The sequence below is a fragment of the Mesoplodon densirostris genome, chromosome 6 (assembly GCF_025265405.1).
Source record: "Mesoplodon densirostris isolate mMesDen1 chromosome 6, mMesDen1 primary haplotype, whole genome shotgun sequence".
NCBI lineage: Eukaryota > Metazoa > Chordata > Mammalia > Artiodactyla > Ziphiidae > Mesoplodon > Mesoplodon densirostris.
The window spans coordinates 120324225-120342498 of record NC_082666.1 but is presented as its reverse complement, the minus strand read 5'-3'; the positions used below and the strand labels follow the sequence as shown (position 1 = coordinate 120342498).

The 18274-nt window shown below is 52.1% G+C and overlaps 1 protein-coding gene across 1 annotated transcript in view; it reads left to right on the top strand.

The window, feature by feature from the left end:
- LOXL2 (lysyl oxidase like 2) overlaps positions 1-18274 on the top strand; it is a 102105-nt gene that overhangs the window by 48708 nt on the left and 35123 nt on the right. The window contains exons 4-6 of the mRNA XM_060102548.1: positions 2570-2781; positions 10749-10971; positions 14261-14444. Coding sequence (XP_059958531.1) covers positions 2570-2781; positions 10749-10971; positions 14261-14444 — 619 coding nt within the window. The remainder of the gene's footprint in view (positions 1-2569; positions 2782-10748; positions 10972-14260; positions 14445-18274) is intronic.

Genomic DNA, 18274 nt, shown 5'->3' with positions numbered 1-18274 from the left:
GGGCAAGGGATGGGGCGAGGGCGGGAGGGTGAGGACCGTTCAGAGGCCCGGGGTTACGAGCCTGGGGCATGGGCTTGGAGTCAGAATTTGGTTTTCATCCTTGTTTATCTACTTCTTGGCTCTGTGAACTTGGAGAAGGTGCAAAACCTCACCAAGTTTCCTCGTTTTTCACCTGTAGCATGGGCATACCATTGGCCCTCTCACCGGTCGTCATGGGAATTGAGGAAGGGAATGAATGTAAAGTTCTGAGTGCAGAGCCTGACGTGTAATGGGCTCGTATTTGATAAATGAGAGCCCTCATAGTCGTTATGATGCAGAGCAGAGGGCCCCAGGATTGGGGTGTAAGGAGGAGGCTGGCAGGGCCCATGGAGGTGAGAGACCGCATTTTCTGGAATGAATGAATGAATGAATGAATGAGGTGGATTTGAGCCCAAGAGGATGGGAAGGAATTGGTTCTGTGGAGGGAGAAGAGAAGGAATGACAAATGTGATGCTCGCCTGACTGCTCTCCCAGGGCTTTGGAGGAAAACTCTGTGCATCCTCCTCCACCACACAACGCACAGACACACAGCCCTGTCACGTGCACATCATCCTGCACACGGACACACACGAGCAGTGCGCTCCCACAGAGACACATAGACAGACGCACAGACACGTGCAGAGACACACACACAGAGACATACTCGTGACACTCAGACACACACACTCATACACACACAGTCACATGCAGTGAGTCAGTGGGAGAACAAGGACAGTGACATCAGTTCTAGCGCTTTCTCTTCTTTGAGTCTCATTTCCCACATCCGAGAGCCCACCGGGCTTGCCCACCAGTCATACTTCTGCTGAGGGGATGCTGACCTGCATCAAGACAAGGGTCTGCTGAGCGCCACCCGTTCCCCCCCACCCCTGCCCCCAGACCTTCCTCCCTCTGGGTTCACACTCCATACCTCCCCTTAGTGAGGCTGCTGCTGATGCTCTACGGGGGTGGGGCGGTGGCGGGGAGAGAGGCCAGGGGTCGGGGGAAGTGGAGGAGGGCAGGGGCGGGGGAGGATCTGTGAATTTAATAAAGTCAGCCTAGCCTGCTTGCCCCGTGAAGCCGCAGGGCTGATGCCACAGCGGTAACTTTCCTTCTGGGCGTCACGTGTTCCTTACATGCGGGAATTCCAGCCTGGCCTCCTGAGATGGGAGGACAGAGGAGGGAGCTGGCCCACGGGCCAGTGTAGACCTCAGGCCCTTTCTTGCTCACCCCCATCCATGTGTCTTGGTGGCACGGGTCATGTGGCCTGAATGGGGCTGTAAAGGATCCAGGATGCAGGCAGGCAAACATAATCCTGCCACTGGCGGCTTTCCTTCCGTTCTGCGTGGAAAGGAACCAGGGCCAAATGCCACTGCTCCCGGCCCACATGCTTTCTGCTGCCTTGCAGGACTGGGGAAGCGGGGCCTGGCTTTGCACCCTGAAGCCAGTGGCAAGGAGACCTGGATCCCTGGGCACCCAAATAATGGTCCTGTTCAAACTCATGGTTCATTTGCATCCTGGCTGGACGGGGGTTTGGGCACTCGGGTCGCCGGGTTCCTCTCTGCCAGCACCCCTGCCCAGCCCCACCTGGCCCAGCTCACAGAGCATCTCACTGCACCTCGGACGCTCCCTGCCTCTACGTGGTCTTGGGGAGATCACTGGAGTCAGCCAATTTTCTTATCTGGAAAATGGGGATGACAATCGCTGTAACGACCTCATTCTATTGGGGCAGAAAGAAGAGGGGCTGGAAGTGAGAGATTCTGGAGATTCCATAGTGTTTGGGGGCAGATTGCGTGAGCCTTGGAAAAACATAAAAGAGGTATCACTGGAAATCCCAGGTAGGCCTGTGTTCCTCCACCCACCCTGGCTTCTCGGGGCCCCCTATGCAACCAAATCCCCGGAGCTCGGGCGTGGGCTTGGGGCAGGGACACTGCAGCTCAGTGTCAGGGGTTGGGGAAGGGAGCCCACCCTCGACCCGCAGCCGCCCTCCCCTTCTCTCCTGGGATTTTCTCCCTAAAGACTGCCAACCTGGGGGCTATGAGGTAGTGTGCAAGAGGGCCCCACCAGCCTCAGGGTATCTGAGGCTCATCTGCCTGAAACTTCAGTTTTACTGAAGGATTTACTGTGTGTGTCTGGGGAGACACACACACACTCACTCCCACGCATGCACACATATGCTTTGGAGTACAATGCAAGCATCCAAGTTATTTTTACTATAGAGCATGAAATTCAAGGAACACGGTCTCTCTTCTGCTCTAGTTCTGAGACCCCTGCAGGAGACTGCTGCCCTCTGCTGTTTTTGATAAGACAGAGGAGGAGCGTTGGGGTCCTCCAAGTCTCTGATCGCCCAGGTCACACCCGCTCCCCTCCTCCAGTCCCCTCGGCCAGACTATCTCCCACGCACGCGTGCTGTGTGCTCACGGAGAGCGCCCAGGGGCCCCCGAGGGCCCGAGCGGAGAGGCAGGGGGGCCAGCAGAGCGCCCAGCCTGCCGTCACCTCTCCACGGCCAGACCAGGAAAGTAACCCCTCTCCTTCCATGCCTCCTCCCTCCCAGAACATGAATATCCAGGTGGAGGACATCCGGATCCGAGCCATCCTCTCCGCCTACCGCAGGCGCACCCCGGTGACGGAGGGCTACGTGGAGGTGAAGGAGGGCAAGACATGGAAGCAGATCTGCGACAGGCACTGGACGGCCAAGAACTCCCGCGTGGTCTGCGGCATGTTTGGCTTCCCTGGGGAGAAGAACTACAACGCCAAAGTGTACAAGTAAGGAGGCTGCGGGGAGTGCAGCTGGCTGGGCTCTGGCCCTGCCTTGCTGGAGAGTTAGCTCTGCAGTGGCCTGGGCCGCGGATGTCTCCCCAGCAGGTGATTAGTCTGAGAAATCTGGACCTCGCAGCCACTGTTAGGCAATTGAGAAACCGATCCATTGGATTCGGTTATATCCATCCCGAGTAAAATTTGCAAGCTGTCAGGATTTCCAAAGTTAATATCTCCCAGGGGGAAAGGGAGGGGCTCATAAGGAGACTTAGAGTAATTTGCCCGAGGGGGGGTCCAGTGAGGGGTTTTCAGCTCAGGACAGGCGGGTGTATTGGCTGGTCGTGGGGTCTTCCTAGTTCCTCTAATAAGGATAATAATCAGCTTTACTGAGTGCTTACTCCATGCCAGGCAGCTCTGTTTTTAGTCTCTTAAGCTTCACAACACTAGGAAGCAGGGGTCTATTTCAGAGTCAAGGGAATGAAGTCAGAGAAGGGTGATAAATCTCGGAAGTGGCTGGGACTTCCCTGGCGGTCCACTGGTTAAGACTCTGCGCTTCCACTGCAGGGGGCACGGGTTCGATCCCTGGTCGGGGAACTAAGGTCCCACATGCTGTGCAGTGTGGCCAAAAAAAAAAAAAAAAACACAACCTAGAAAGTGGCAGATCCAGGATCCAGACCCAGGTCTCCAAACTCCTCAAGAGTGTAGACTCACTACCTGTTTCCTTTCAAGCCAAGGAGAGAGGTGGCTTTCAAGCCAGGACAGGGGTCCCAGCCCCAGCTCTTCTTCCAGATCCCTAGGGTCAGTGTAGGCTGCGTCTCTCCCTGGGCTCATCCTGGCCACCTCCGGTCAGAACGCCTGGTCCACCAGGAGGGTGAGTGCTTGGAGGCAAGCTGCCCGGCTGGGCGGGTGAGCATGGTCGCGATTCCCACCCCCAGCAGCCCTCAGACATGGCCCAGACGTTCCTGTTTGCACAGGGTGGGATGGGGGCGTGCAGGGTGGTCCCCATCTTCTAAACAGTTTGGAGAAGTCCCTCCAGCTGGCCAGCTCCTTCCCTGGAGACACCTTCTCAGCTTTTCCTTCCCATTGGAGCCAAGAAAAGCAAATTCCCTCCCCTGACAGGCCTCCTACCTGCTGGACCCACCAGAGCGCCCAGACTGTCATAGGTCTGAGTCCAGTCCCAGGAGCCGGAAGGCTGCCATGAGCCCTGCCCCGAGCAGGATGGGGTGCCTGAGGCCAGGCAACACGTGGCTTGTTCAGAGGGCATTTGAAAGCTACCTCCTGAACTGCGGATGGACCGGAGTCCTTTTCTGGCTTTTGAGGAAGGATCTCAGATCTCAGATCTGTTTTGGCAACTGGGCCACACATGATCCTCTCACGAGCTGGGTTTGAAAACTCCCTCCCTGTTCCTCCTACTGTGTGTCTGTGGCTTTGCTTTTTCAAATGCGGGCAGGAAAAAGGCTGCTAAGTCTGGGAGGCATCCAAGGTGGTGGGAAGTGAGCTGTACTCTCATCTGAGATGGGAGATGATTAGCAGACACTGGAAACTAGCTCCTGGTCCAGCCCTCTCGCTGGAGATGGTATAGAGGGGCGGCGCTGGGGGATGGGAGGGCGGCTAGGCTAAAACCTTCTCCGTCTCAGCTTGTATCTGATGTGGTGTGTTAGTCCCTGGGACGCAGCTGACATTTGGGCCCCAAAAGAGAAAAGCGTGTTGGGGAGAGTTTCCGTGCTTCGGTGGTGCTGTTAGGGATTGTGATGGTAGCTGGTGGGAGGAAGCTGTTAGCGAAAAGCGGGGCCTCCCAGGGCATGTGGGGTCCTCAGAGGTCACCCGGCCCAAGCCCTCAGGCTGCACAGGAGGAGACCCAGGCCTGAAGGGCAGTGGAGTCGGGGGGTCACAAAGCCACTCCTGCCAGAGGCGCAGGGCAGCCCAGGCAGGTCTGCTCCAGGGAGAGCTCTCCACACTGCTGCGTCCACCCTCAGACCTGCTCCTGCTTTGCTCCACCCTAGAGGCGGGGCCTGGCCACACTGCACAGGCCGCCACCACCGGCTGGCTGGTAAGTCTGAGAGCTGGGGCAACACTGGCCTGGGGACAGGGGTATCTGTGAGCCCTGCTCAGAGACTGAGGACCACAGAGGCCTGGGAGCCAGAGTAAGGGCCACACCCTGCATGGTCCCTGCATCTGGGCCTTCTGGTAGCATCTTTCCCCACCTCCCTTTCACCTTTCCTGCAGCAGCCTGTCTGTCGCTGCTGTTGCTGACCACACCCCCAAGGCAGGTGATGTGGTCTCCCAGGGAGACCCTTCACCCCAGGAAGGAAATTGTTTTCAAAGTAATTCTATCTGGGGTGGGGTTAGTCATCTCCAGGCATCCACCAGGCCCCTAAGGGACTTTGCAGCCTTGGAAATTCACCTGGGCAGCATCTATGGCCTCTCCACCCTGCCTTCCTCTGCTAACCTGCAGGTCTGGTGGCCTTAGAATTATCCCCAAGGCCAGGACTGCAGCTCTTCATCAGAACCTCTGCTGGCCATCCAGCCTCGACACCCCCGGCCAAGTCAGAAGAGTCTGGCGGGGTTGCCTGCGGGTCTCCCAGAGGCCTCTGCACTCACAGGCTCTCCCCAGAGTGAAGTCAGGGGCTCTCACCAAGGGCTGCTTTGCCATGGGCTGACTTCTATGCTGGACTGGGAAGCTGTGCATATACCACGAAATTGATAAAGCTGAAGCTTCAGGGCCCCATCCCCGGGGCCAGGAACATTTTGTAGTCATTTTCTTTTTCTTAAAGCAGGATCGCAATATTGATATTGATTTATTGATACGAGCTTACTGAGCAGAGATTCTGATCTAATGTTGCATCTTGCGAGTTAAGAAGAGCTCTAAGACTTTGGTGAGTTGGCTGAAACAGGGACCAAAAGGAGGCCCTCCACAGCAAATTATAGAAATGCCAGATCCACTTTGGTTTCATGTAGAGAAAGGGGTTCAGAGGCTTGGGGAGACTGGAATGTTGGAGTGGATTTGTCATCTAAGACCTACTCTCCCACCCGGGAGGGTCCAGAAGACAGACTTCTCACCATGACTGTGAGGAATGAGTTTGTGAGGGGAGCCCTGGCGTTCTTAAGAGCTCCCTGATTGCTCTTCTCTGTAAGCCAGACCTCAGGGTGGGAGCTGCAGTCACCGCAGGTTGGGAAACCTAAATGCAATGGGGGTAATTGGATCAGGGGTGGCAGGGGCCAAGTGACAGCATTCAACGCCAAAGGCAAGGTGGGCGTGGCTACTGAATGGCCAGCAGATCAGAATACTCTGACTCCTGCAGACCTGTGGTATTGACCAGTTGATCTAGTGGGCTGGATTGTGGTGTTCCTAGAAGTGAAATAGGAAGCCTCCTCAAATCTGTTTTTTGGGTGGGGGGGCACACCCTGAGTCTTGTGGAATTTTAGTTCCCCGGCCAGGGATTGAACCCTGGCCCTCGGCAGTGAGAGCGTGGAGTCCTAACCACTGGACCGCCAGGGAATTCCCTACTCAATTCTCGATCTGTAAAAGCAGAAAAGTTCTAGGTCAAGAGAACAAAACTCTAACCTGAATCATAAAAACAGGCCCGGCCTCTCAATCAATATCCAGACTTGAGCTAGTTTACAGACCCAGAAGCCCTTGAATGAAGAGGAGGCCAGGTCCCCCTGAAGAAGGACTGTGGCTTACTGCCCAAAATGTATACTGTTAATCATTGGCCCAGCCTTCTCCAAAGGAGATCACTGTATGTTGGGCACAAGGAAATAATCAGAACTTCAGGAACCACTGGACACGGGCTCTGAAGTGACACTGATTCCAGGGGCCCAAGCATCCCTGTGGCCCACAGTCAGAGTATGGACGTCGGGTGATCAATGGAGTTTGGCCTCAGGTCCACTCATAGTGAGCCCAGTGGGCCCCTGAACCCAACCGGTGGTTATTTCCCTAGGTCCAGAATGCACAATTGGAATAGACATAATCACATAGCAGGCAGAATCTCTACGAAGTCTGGCTTCCTCCTTGGCTGGGGGAGAGCCAGGAGGACTTCTCATTTTTTAGTTGAATCGTTCAGCTCAGTGTTCTTCTAGCCACCCAGCCATCGGGCTAGATACCTCTTTCTTAAGTAGGCTTCCCGCTTGGCCAACGGCTGTCCTGTAACTCCAGTCGCCCACCAATCAGCAGGCCTGGAGTGGGCTGTCCACGCATCCTCCCCAGCGCCTCATATCTGCATCCCCGTATCTGCATCCCGGGGAGGCCTGTGGGAGTGAATCATGGGGGCGGGGTGGGCTCTGGTGGTGGAAGCCTGTGGAGGATCACGGGCAAGTTCCTGTGAGCTGATGTAAGCGGGCAGTGGGACTGTCTGGGGAGGAAGGAGCAGCTCTGTGTCTGCCGAGGGTGCTTCGCTCTATATTAAGAGCTCAGTACATCTGTTCCTGGGAGAAGCTTGTGGTCATGGAAATCTGGGAGCCAGAAGATGTTCCAGTTCAGTGGGATCTGACCACTCCTTGTGCAGCTGACATCCCCTGGGTGTATTTGCTCGCCCAATGGTAGGGGTGTCATAGCAAGCTGTAACCCCCACCCCCACCCCACCGAGTGCGTTCTCCAGTCTGATGTGGGAGTGTCAGGGGAAAGAAGCTGGAGGCTGTGTTTCCAAGTGCAGGGGCCTTCCAGGGAGTGGGGAGGGGCAATGGCTCTTGGAATTATTAACAGTCCTCCTGTGTAGCCCTGTGCTCTGTTTGTAGCTATGTTGAGCACACATCCTAAATTTTCCAAGACAGTTCTTTTTTCAAAAAAATAAAATTGGGTGGGGGGGCCTCTCCACGTGGCTTGTGGGATCTTAGTTCCCTAACCAGGGATTGAACCTGGGCCACGGCAGTGAAAGCACCGAGTCCTAACCACTGGACCGCCAAGAAACTCCCAAGATAGTCCTTTTTTTTTTTTTTTTTTCAAAGATTCTGTGTCATTGCACCCACAGGTACAGTAGAATTACTACCAGTAATTTTTGATTAAGGAAAGATATCAGCAGCATCTGTAGGGTTTTTCCTTCCTCTTTGTTCATATCCCATTCACTCTGAGACAAAGCAGAAACTTCCAGAGCTGCTGGACCAGCAGGGACAGGACCCTGCTTCTGCCCATCTGGGGCCAACTTGCCCTGGGCGGCCCCTCCTCTGAGCAGTCCGGCAGTGATGCTGTCCAGCTCTCCCTGGCATCTCACTGGATTCCGCCAACCAGGGATGAGCACATAGACCCCAAAGACCTGGGACAGCATGAGAGGACAAGGAGTCCTCCCCGCCCTCCTCCTTTTCGAATCCCACCATCACTCAAGGCCCAGTTCAAACCAACTCTTCCTTGAAGTCGTCCACCATCTCTCTTCTCTCATCTTTCTTTTTTTCCTTTAACCAGTACAGTTTTTATTGATTTATTTGATAGACACTTAGGTAGCCCTTCCAAGTGCTGGGCACTGTGGTTAAGTGCTTTATAAGAATTAACTCATTTAACTATCCTAACAATCTGATGAAGTAGATCCCTTTGCTACATCTGATCTGGAGATGGGGAAACTGAGGCACAGTGACCTTTCTGTTAACCAATTCATTACTTACTGGTTGGTTATCATTTTAGAAAAAACTTTGACTCACCTTGATCCATGTTCTGCCTTCCCAAAAAAACCCCATAAAAACACACAATGCAGGCTACGAGCTTACATAGGATATGGTATGGAGACAACCTCAGCCTCACTGACTCCTGGGTGAAGAATTTTTTTTAAAGGATAAAGATGGTAATTTAATAATAATAAAGGGGTTAGCTCATCAAGAGGACATAACAATCTGAAATGTTTATGCACCAAATAACGGATCTTCAAAATACATGAAGTAAAAACTGACTGCAAGGAGAAATAGACAAATCCATACTTATAGCTGGTGATTTCAGTTCTACTCTCTCAATAATTTATAGAACAAGTAAGGATATAGAAGACTTGAACGACACTATCACCCAATTTGACCTATTTGGCTTTTAGAGAACACTCCACTCAACAACAGCACTATGCAAAATTTTTTCAAGTACACATTGAAAGAAAACATAACCTAGCTAGAACATAAAATATGCCTGGACCATAAATTATGTCTTAATAAATTTAAAATGATTCAAGTCATACAAAGCATATTCTGTGAACGTGATGGAATTATGTTAGAAATCAATAACAGAAAGATATCTAGAAAATCCCCAAGTACTGGAAACCATATACCCAGTTCTAAATAACCCTTCTGTCATAAAAGTAATCAAAAGGTAAATTAAAAAGTATTTTGGCCTGAATTAAAATGAAAACACAGTATCTCAAAATATGTGGAATATAGCTAAAGTAGGACTTAGAGGGAAATTTATACTCCTATACTGGAAAAGAAGAAAGGTATCAAATCAGTGACATCAGCTTTCACTCTAAGAAACTAGAAAAAGAAGAGCAGATCAAACTAGGTGAAGATTTTTTTTTTTTTTTTTTTTTTTGCGGTACGTGGGCCTTTCACTGTTGTGGCCTCTCCCGTTGCGGAGCACAGGCTCCGGACATGCAGGCTCAACGGCCATGGCTCACGGGCCCAGCTGCTCCGCGGCATGTGGGATCTTCCCGGACTGGGGCATGAACCCGTGTGCCCTGCATCGGCAGGCGGACTCTCAACCACTGCGCCACCAGGGAAGCCCCTGAGTGAAGATTTGATGTGGTCTGTGGCTGAGTTTCATCACCATCATAATTTCCATGACGAAACCAAGTGTACTTTGCTTCAGCAGAGGGGATAATTTAAGTCTGCTCTCACTGATTCTCATTGGATTCACATCTTTAATTTTGTCTATCAATGGGAGAGAGGTTTACACTCAACTTGTCCTGCTCATTGACAAAGGGAAATAAAGGCAGAGAAACAAAGGGAAACAAGACAGCATGTTGAAGCTATCTGAAGAGTTTGGGTGACCAACCCTTCTGATTGCTCAGGACTGAGGGGTTTCCTGGGACCAGGGGTCCCATCTCTTTTATTTATTTATTTATTTATTTATCTATCTATTTATCTATCTTTTGAAGTATAGTTGATTTACAATATTGTGTTAGTTTCAGGTGTACAACGAAGTGGTTCAGTTATATATATATTCTTTTATATATATTTATATATAACTTTTCTTTTCTTCATATATACATATAAAACTGAAGATTCTTTTCCATTATAGGTTATTACAGCATATTGAATATAGTTTCCTGTGCTATACAGTAGGTCCTTGTTCTTTATCTACTTTACATATAGTCGTGTGTATCCATTAATCCCAAATCGTAATTCATCCCTCCCCCGTTTCCCCTTTGGTAACCATAAGTTTGTTTTCTATGTCTGTTGAGTCTGTTTCTGTTTTGTATATGAGTTCATTTGTATTCGTTTTTTAGATTCCACATATAAGTGATACCATATAATATTGGGTTGGCCAAAAATTTCGTTTGGGTTTTTCCATAACATCTTGTCTTTTTCTGTCTGACTTAACTTCACTTAGTATGATAATATCTAGGTCCATCCATGTTGCTGCAAATGGCAATATTTCATTCTTTTTTTATGACTAATATTCCATTGTATTTGTCTCTCTTAGATCCCTTTCTGCATTTTGTATTTGTAGGCTTTAGTATTATCTCACTACACTCAGTCCCTTGTCTTCTAGAATGTGAGCTTCCTGGGGGCAGGAGGCCACCACTGCCCTTCTGGGTCCTGCTCCCCAGTGCCCAGCATGGGCCCAGCATGACCAAGGGCTCAGTGAGTGCTGGCAGATGCACCCTGCAGAGCTCTGTCTAGAGTAGGACTGAATCCCAAGAGCAGGGACCGTGCCTCTCTGGTTCCACCACCAGATCCCCAGCAGCTGGCACAATGGCTGGCCCCAGGAAGGGGCCAATGCCCAGTTGTGGAAAAAGGGAGGGGTGGGCACCATGATGCCTTGGTCACCTGCCCCGTCTTACCTTCTGCAGAATGTTTGCCGCCCGCAAGAAGCAGCGCTATTGGCTATTCTCCATGGACTGCACAGGCACGGAGGCCCACATCTCCAGCTGCAAGCTGGGCCCTCAGGTGTCGCTGGACCCTGTCAAGAATGTCACCTGTGAGAATGGACTGCCGGCCGTGGTGAGTTGTGTGCCTGGCCAGGTCTTCAGCCCTGATGGACCCTCAAGATTCCGGAAAGCCTACAAGCCAGAGGTGAGGATGGGGCAGGTGATTTGGCCACTTGGCACCTGAGGGGGAGGTCTGGTGGTTAAGGGAGCAGAGAGGGACCCCCAAGAGAGAGCAAGGAAATGAAGACCACTTTTCTAGAGGGCAGGAAGGCAGAGGACACCTGTCAGGGCCAGCCTCTCCGATAGATGCCACCTCTAGGGTGTGACAAGAAGCTGAGCCCCTGCCTCTAATCATTAGCACCCCTACCTGTCCTTCCACTGCTGCTCTATTCTGAGGCCAGCGTCCCCTTTGTGGGGGACAGGTACACTGGAGAGGAACATGACTCATTACTGACGTCACAGGCTCCGTGTGCTATCTGTGGACCGCATGAAGGGTGGGAGTGGCCACCTGGGGCTCCTGCACAATTCCCAGAGGAATCAAGCGTCCTGGAGCCTTTGGAAACACGATCCAACCGTCAAAAGCACATGAAATCAGCAACTTTCCAACCAGTTTTGGTTTATTCTGCAACAGAAAGGGTAACAGTTTTTAAAAGCTGTCACCGTGATAGTAAATATAAACGTGCCATCACCACGTCTGTGTGATCTGTACCCGTTATCACGTGATACGTTTGTGAACCAGCCAGTGTGTGTGCATGTGCGTGTATTCAAGAGATGTCAGTGTACGTCTCTTCACATCAATTACATCCCCACTTCAACTGACTGATTCCTTAGGACAAGCGAACTATCCCGACCACTGGCAGGCTTGACACCTCCTCTGAAGACGAGAAAGTGCACTATTCTGTCTTCCCTTGAAAATCATTAGGCAGCTTTTCTATTTCCTACGCGCCTCTTTTCATATACCCACGAAAGGTCTCTGTGATTTGCATACTCTGAAAACTGCTAATACGGGCCGGGTGGGTGGGAAGAGCAGAGGGATGGGTAGGAAAGAGAGCTAATCGTTTAGTCGGGATTGATTCCCTGTATCAGATGAAACCTAATTACTTGGGAATCGGTCCTCTGGGCCAGGACAGGTTCCAGGTCAGCTCCGATCGCATTAGGGGTAAGATGAGAGAGTAAACTCTGATGGGGGCAGATGGTAAGTTGGGCGGGTCCAGGTCGGGGGGTGGAGTGGAGGGCAGGAGTAGCAACCCCTCCCCAAGCCGAGGCAGCCTCATTCTGTGTCCACTGTCCCTTCTCCATGTCTCTCCCCCTATCTACCCCCCTGCCCTCTCCAATCTCTCCTCTCCATCAACATCTAATGACCTGCTCTTGGACAGGGGCTGATAACACTCATCCAGTGGAAATGAGAAACCCGGGCAGGAGCCGATAAGCCACACTGGGTGCCCCCTCCCAGGCTGGGGTGGCATATTTGGACAAAAGAAGGACCCTTAAACAAAAGGAGTGAAGTGAACACAGCAAGCCCAGGCATCAACCGGAGGGTGTGGAAACTCTTTGGGGTGTCTTCCTGGCACTTCCGGCCAGCAGCCAGCCCTGTCCCCCTCAGTCCCCACCAGGGCCTCCAAACTGCACAGACCTGACCACACATTACACGTGTGCAGCCAGGCCACACAGGCATGCCTGCAGCCCCTCATGTCCCCCCCACCCACTGCCACATGATTTGACAGCCACATCCTTTCTACAGCCTCAGCCTGAGCCTCTGAGCTTTCCTCATGTGTCATCCAGAATACCAGGTCCTACTGTTTTGGAATTCCTCTTACTGTGTGGTTGAAAGCAAAGGAATCGAGTTCATACCAGACCAATTCAAAAAAAAAAAAGAGCAGGCGAGGCTTACATCACATTTTCCCTTGGTTTCTTTCTTTCCTCCAGGGCCAGCTGACTCTGCCTGGCCTCTGCCAGATAGGGTAAGGTTATCTGGGGCTCTGCCTTACGCTTGAGTCACGGATGGCCCGCTCCATGGGAAGGGGACCCTGACATCCAGCTAGAGAGCTTGGGAAAGGAAATGGGGGAAGGGAGAGGTCACGGTCCTGCAACAGTCAGGGGCTGGGGCCAGCAGTCGTATCTGTCGTGTTTTCTAAAGGTAGACTAAAGTTTCTTGAAGCCAGTGTGGGTTTTGCACCCCTCCCTGTCCCTCTTTTCTTCTCGCTCTAGTGCCAGGGTCTGTCCCTGAGGTCTGTAAATCTGGGTGGGGACCTTGGCTGGAGGATGGAGACACAGGCTCTTGTTGGATGCCTTGGCCCTCGAGATGACTGCTGTATGTTAATGCTTGAAAAACACCACCTCCAACCAGGCCTGCCTCGTCCAGACCACCAGTGAGTGCGATGAAGGGAGTCCGAGGCTGAGGACTGCACGGGCCAGAGTAGAGCAATGACTCTGGTGTGATCCAACACACACAGAAGGGCTGCACAGTCACCCCTGACTCCTTCTGTGTTGAATCAAATGGCATCAGCCATAACTCAGAGCCTCACAGCCTTCTGAGTTCCCCACCCCAGCACACACACACACACACACACACACACACACACACACACATCCACACACGCATGCACAGAAACGGATGCAAAGCAGGGTATATGGGCAGATGGAGTCAAATGACCCGTCTCCCATCTTGTAAGGTGTAATCCAACAGGATTAAGATGCCTGGAGAGTAGGTCTTACTCCTGTGCAATTAATAAGCCTTTAAGGCTGCATCTTCTGAAGAGTTGGGCTGATCTGGACGTGGAGTAGAATCGGGGTGGCGGAGCTGGAGTGGTGACTGCTCATGAGCCCAGCTGCAGGACCGATGTGGGACATAACCAATGGGAGGCTCCCCATACCCCTTGCCACGGCCCATCCCAAGTCTTGGCCGCCTCAGTGGGGCCCCGCCCTCTCACTCTCCGTCTTCTCTCTCCTGCCTCTCATGGGCCTGCAGAGCAGGATTCTTGCGGTTGGTCCGTTTAGCGCCCTGGAATCTCCCCCGGGGCTAGACCACAGCACGCTGTTACCAGCAGCATAGACTTATGATCCATTTGGAACCTGCAGGCTTTGGGGGTAGGAGCTTCTTTCTGTAGCTCTGAAGCTTGAGGTTCTGGAGTGAGGGCGTGGAGGGAAGTGTTGGTGTTAAGGTCCTCGAGCAAGTATGGGGTGGGGTGATGGGCTGATGAGGGTCCCTGATGGGCTCCCCAGTGGTCCAGGACGAAAGGTCCACGAGAAGGCTGCAAAGGGAGCGCACGGCCGAGCCGACCACGCAGAGTGAGCATGCGCGCCTCCACCCCTCCGCGGGCACACACACAGGTGGAGCGCTGTCAGCTCCTAGCCTGGGGCCGGGGTTTGGAGTGGGGAGGGGTTGGGAAAGGAAGGGAGTGAGCTGCACTCAGCAGGACCATGTGTCTCTTCAGCAACCCCTGGTGCGGTTGAGAGGAGGTGCCAACGTCGGGGAGGGCCGCGTGGAGGTGCTCAAGAACGGAGAATGGGGTACCGTCTGCGACGACAAGTGGGACCTGGTGTCCGCCAGCGTGGTCTGCAGAGAGCTGGGCTTCGGGAGCGCCAAAGAGGCCATCACAGGCTCCCGGCTGGGGCAAGGTAAGGCGTGGGGAGGACGTTCTGTGCCTCTCTTCACGGAAAGTGTCACATGGGGAGCCCAGCGGGGCGCTGGCTGGCCTCATCCTTTCCAGGCTCTTCTTGCTTTGCCTCCTCCCTCCAGCAGCTGCTGCTCTACTAGACAATCCCAGGCCTCTCTCCAGGCAGTTGGAGCTGGAAGGGCCTTAGGGAATATTGAGTGCCCATTTTATGGATTTGGAAGCCGAGACCCAGAGAAGGAAGTAAACAACCAAGATGAGACAGCATATTAGCACCCAGTGAATATTCTAATGGAGGTCTACCCAACTCCTAACCCAGTGCTCCCCACAGACCGGGGGCTGCTGTGGTTGGGAGGGGGTGGGGAGGGAGGAGAGGGGCTGCAGACGAGGGTGGGCTGTCCTATCCCGTGAGGAGAGGATGTTTCCACACTGTCAGAAACAACACCATCACCCCACAGAAAGGAGTATGGTGAGGTGATTGGCCACAACCTGGAGGAAATAACAGCCCAGTGGACCCAAGAGACAGTCTTGGAATGATAGATGCCGCCGCAGCAGAAGAGCTCAGAGGTCATCTTGTCCAACAGATGAGGAATCTGAGGCTCTGGAGAGCGAGCCTGAGGTCACACTTATAGTTAGTGGCAGAGAAAGATTGAAACTCAGGTCTTCTAACTCTCAGATGTGGGCTTCTCCCTTCTACCCACCTGTCTCAGCCTGCTCACGTTCAGAGCATCTCTACCTCCAATCCCTGCAAGCTTCCTGGGGTCTACTGAAGTTTGAGGGTCTAGGGTGGACTAGAACGTTCCTTCGTGCCAGCCGTCAGTGACCTCAGTGACAATCTTTCTCCTCCCGTGTCGTGGTGAGCTCTTTGCGGTTCCCTTGGATCTCGAATATTCCCACAGTCCATTGTACTAATTGGCTAATGTGTTGGTTTGTGGCCACCCCAGGCCTACAGGACAAAGACCACTCATTCTGAGGAAGAAACAAGCACCGGCTGACATAAACATTCCATTTATCATGGTGTGTGCTATTTGACCTAATTATTTCACTGCCCAGAGCAGCCAAAATTTTCCCAGGGCCCACAGAACTCTGGGAGAAAGAGACATCTGGCATTTTCAGTGCTGTCCTTGAAAGAACCACTGGATGATTTATCATCTTCTGCCACACTGGGCAGGTCAACTCTGGTAGGCAGAAAGGGAAAAGTCCACATTTGATGTCAAGCCACAGAGCAGTCAGGGTCCATCCTCAGCCCTGCCTCTAGCTGGTGGACCAAGTTTCCACACCCACAGCGAGGGTAGTGAAAGGGCAAGTGCTGAGGGGCGGGCAGTCTGAGTCCTGGTCCTGGCCCTGCCACCTACATGCTCGGTGGGCTTGAGCAAACTTCTGGGTCTCAGATCCTTCACTGGATTCACGGTGTCTGAGGTTCTGTCTGTCCAGCCTCCTGAGATTCTGAGACCTGTTCTTATCACCAGCACGGATGTTAGGTCAGAATCAGGCACTGTGCTTTGTGTTCTGAGATTCCCTGTACACATCTGAACTCCAGCTGTCTGTTCACACAACTGGCTTCCACCATGCCTGACTCATAGTGCTCTGGAGACATTCATTTTATCAAGAATGAATGAATGAGGGACTTCCCTGGCAGTCCAGTGGTTAGGACTCCGTGCTTCCACTGCAGGGGGCATGGGTTGGATCCCTGGTTGGGGAACTAAAGAATCCCACAAGCCTCGCAGTGTAGCCAAAAAAGAAAAAAAAAGGAATGAATAAATGAATGAGTTCCAGTTGCATAAGTAGGGTGAGCTGAACAAACACTTGGTAAAGAAGTTCCAACACTCCAGACCCACGCTGTCCAACAGACATATAATGTGAGCCACATATGTAATGTTAACATTTTCTAGTAGCCACGTAAAGAACAAATAAAAAGAAACAGATGAAATTCATTTTAATAATCTATTTTACTTAATATTGTATATAATATTTCCAAAATATTTGATTTCAACATGTAATCAGTATAAATGCTCTTGCTGAGATAGTTCACAGGTAGGGTACTGACTCTCTGAAATGCAGCATGCGTTTTGCACTTACAGCCCGTCTTGGTCTGGACTGGCCACATTCCAAGTGCTCGGCGAGGTGGCAGCCGCTGCGCCGGATGGGTCAGCTCCAGAACAGTGCCTTTCAAACCCTTTCTGATGGGGAGCTGCCCATCAGAAATACTGACAGCACATGCAAGTAAAGCTTCGAAGCATAAGTCTCTGGAAACAGTGCTTCGCTTTATAACATGCAAAACGCTGTGCGTTGTCCTAGTCTATTCTACTGTGATCGTCAAAATCTGATGGCAACCTGCAGAGTTGTTTGTGGGTCCCAAGTCCATAACATCGTTCTCGCAGGTTGGACATGGCTTCTCCGCAGCATCCTCTCCTGCCCCAGGCCTGTGGTCACCGGGGCCAGGGTTTGCACGTGGAGGAAGAGCAAGACCAAGGTGAAGGTGGGGGAGGCATCATGCCTGGGAGGGATTCAGAGGACAGTCCAGAGCCCAGGAGGAGGGGAAAGCTGGAGTCAGGATACAGCAGGTCAAACCCAGCTTGACCAAAGGAGCCGGCAGCCCAGAGACACCACTGGGCAAGGGCTGGGCTGGACCCCCAGGCCAGTGTCCTTCAGCGACACCTCACACCCTGCCCAACCCACCCCAGAACTGGGTGGTGTAGGCAAGAGGGTAAGAAGCCCTGGTCCTCCCACCTCTGTGCCCTGCCCTGGTGTGCCACGAATGTGCATGCTTCAGGAAAGTGGGCCCTGCCCTCTGGGGCCTCATCCCCAGATGTCTGTAGACAGCCACGTCAGTTTACATAAGTTAGGCCAGAAGGAGCCTAACCAGTTGTTAGCTGGAGTCTAAAGCGTGTTAGGCTCTTGCGTTAATCTTTTCTCTCCTGTCCAGTCCTGTAGTCTAGCAATCCGTACGCATTCATTGAGTACTGTTTGGGCTGGAGCCTGGAACAGAGAATTCATTTATTCCACATTTATAGTAATGGTTTCTACTCTCCAGGAGGTCACGTCAAGTGAGAGAGATAAGAAATAACCCCAATCAAAGTGCTTTTACACTAACAAGTAGGCGATGATATATCAGAAATAACCCTGATAATAATTCTTACCATTTACTGAGTCCCTGGTAACTTGACACACTTTGGCTCATCCAGTCCTAATAATCCCAACCGTGCAAGATAGATATTGTCATTGCCCTTTACAGATGAGGAAAGTGGAGTTCCTGAAGGTTCCATCACTGCCCAAGGAGACACAGGCTGCATCCACTCTCAGGCTCAGCACCCAGCTCATTGCCTTGTGAGCCAGGGAGGGGCGTAAAAAGTAAATGCTGCAGACGAGGGTGAGGTCGTTCAAGCTGAGCCATAAAGGAAGAAGGATCCCCAGTGATCCTTGAAGGCAGGCCTCTGCTTAGATGGGCAGAAAGGAGGAGGGGTGTCGGGGGGCAGGAGGCAGAGGCAGTACCCTAGATGAAGGGGAACATAGGCGCTTCCAACAGCTCAGCTCTTTCCCAGAGCAAACTTCTGCTCTTTTCCAGCCTAGGGTTTCCTCTCCTGACTCTCCTGAATGAGCTTCAGAAACTCAGGAAGATCATGCTGTGGGGTCAGACTGCCTGGTTTGAATACTGGTTCCTCCATCAGCCCAGTTACTTGATCTTTGGTCCCCTGTGGGGACCATTTTGTTGGGGTGATTAAATGAGTTAATATAAACAATGTGTTTAGGACAGAATCCAACACATAGTGAGTGCTCAATACATAGTAGGTACAATCTCCACCACCATAATCATCACCATCACCACCATCATCA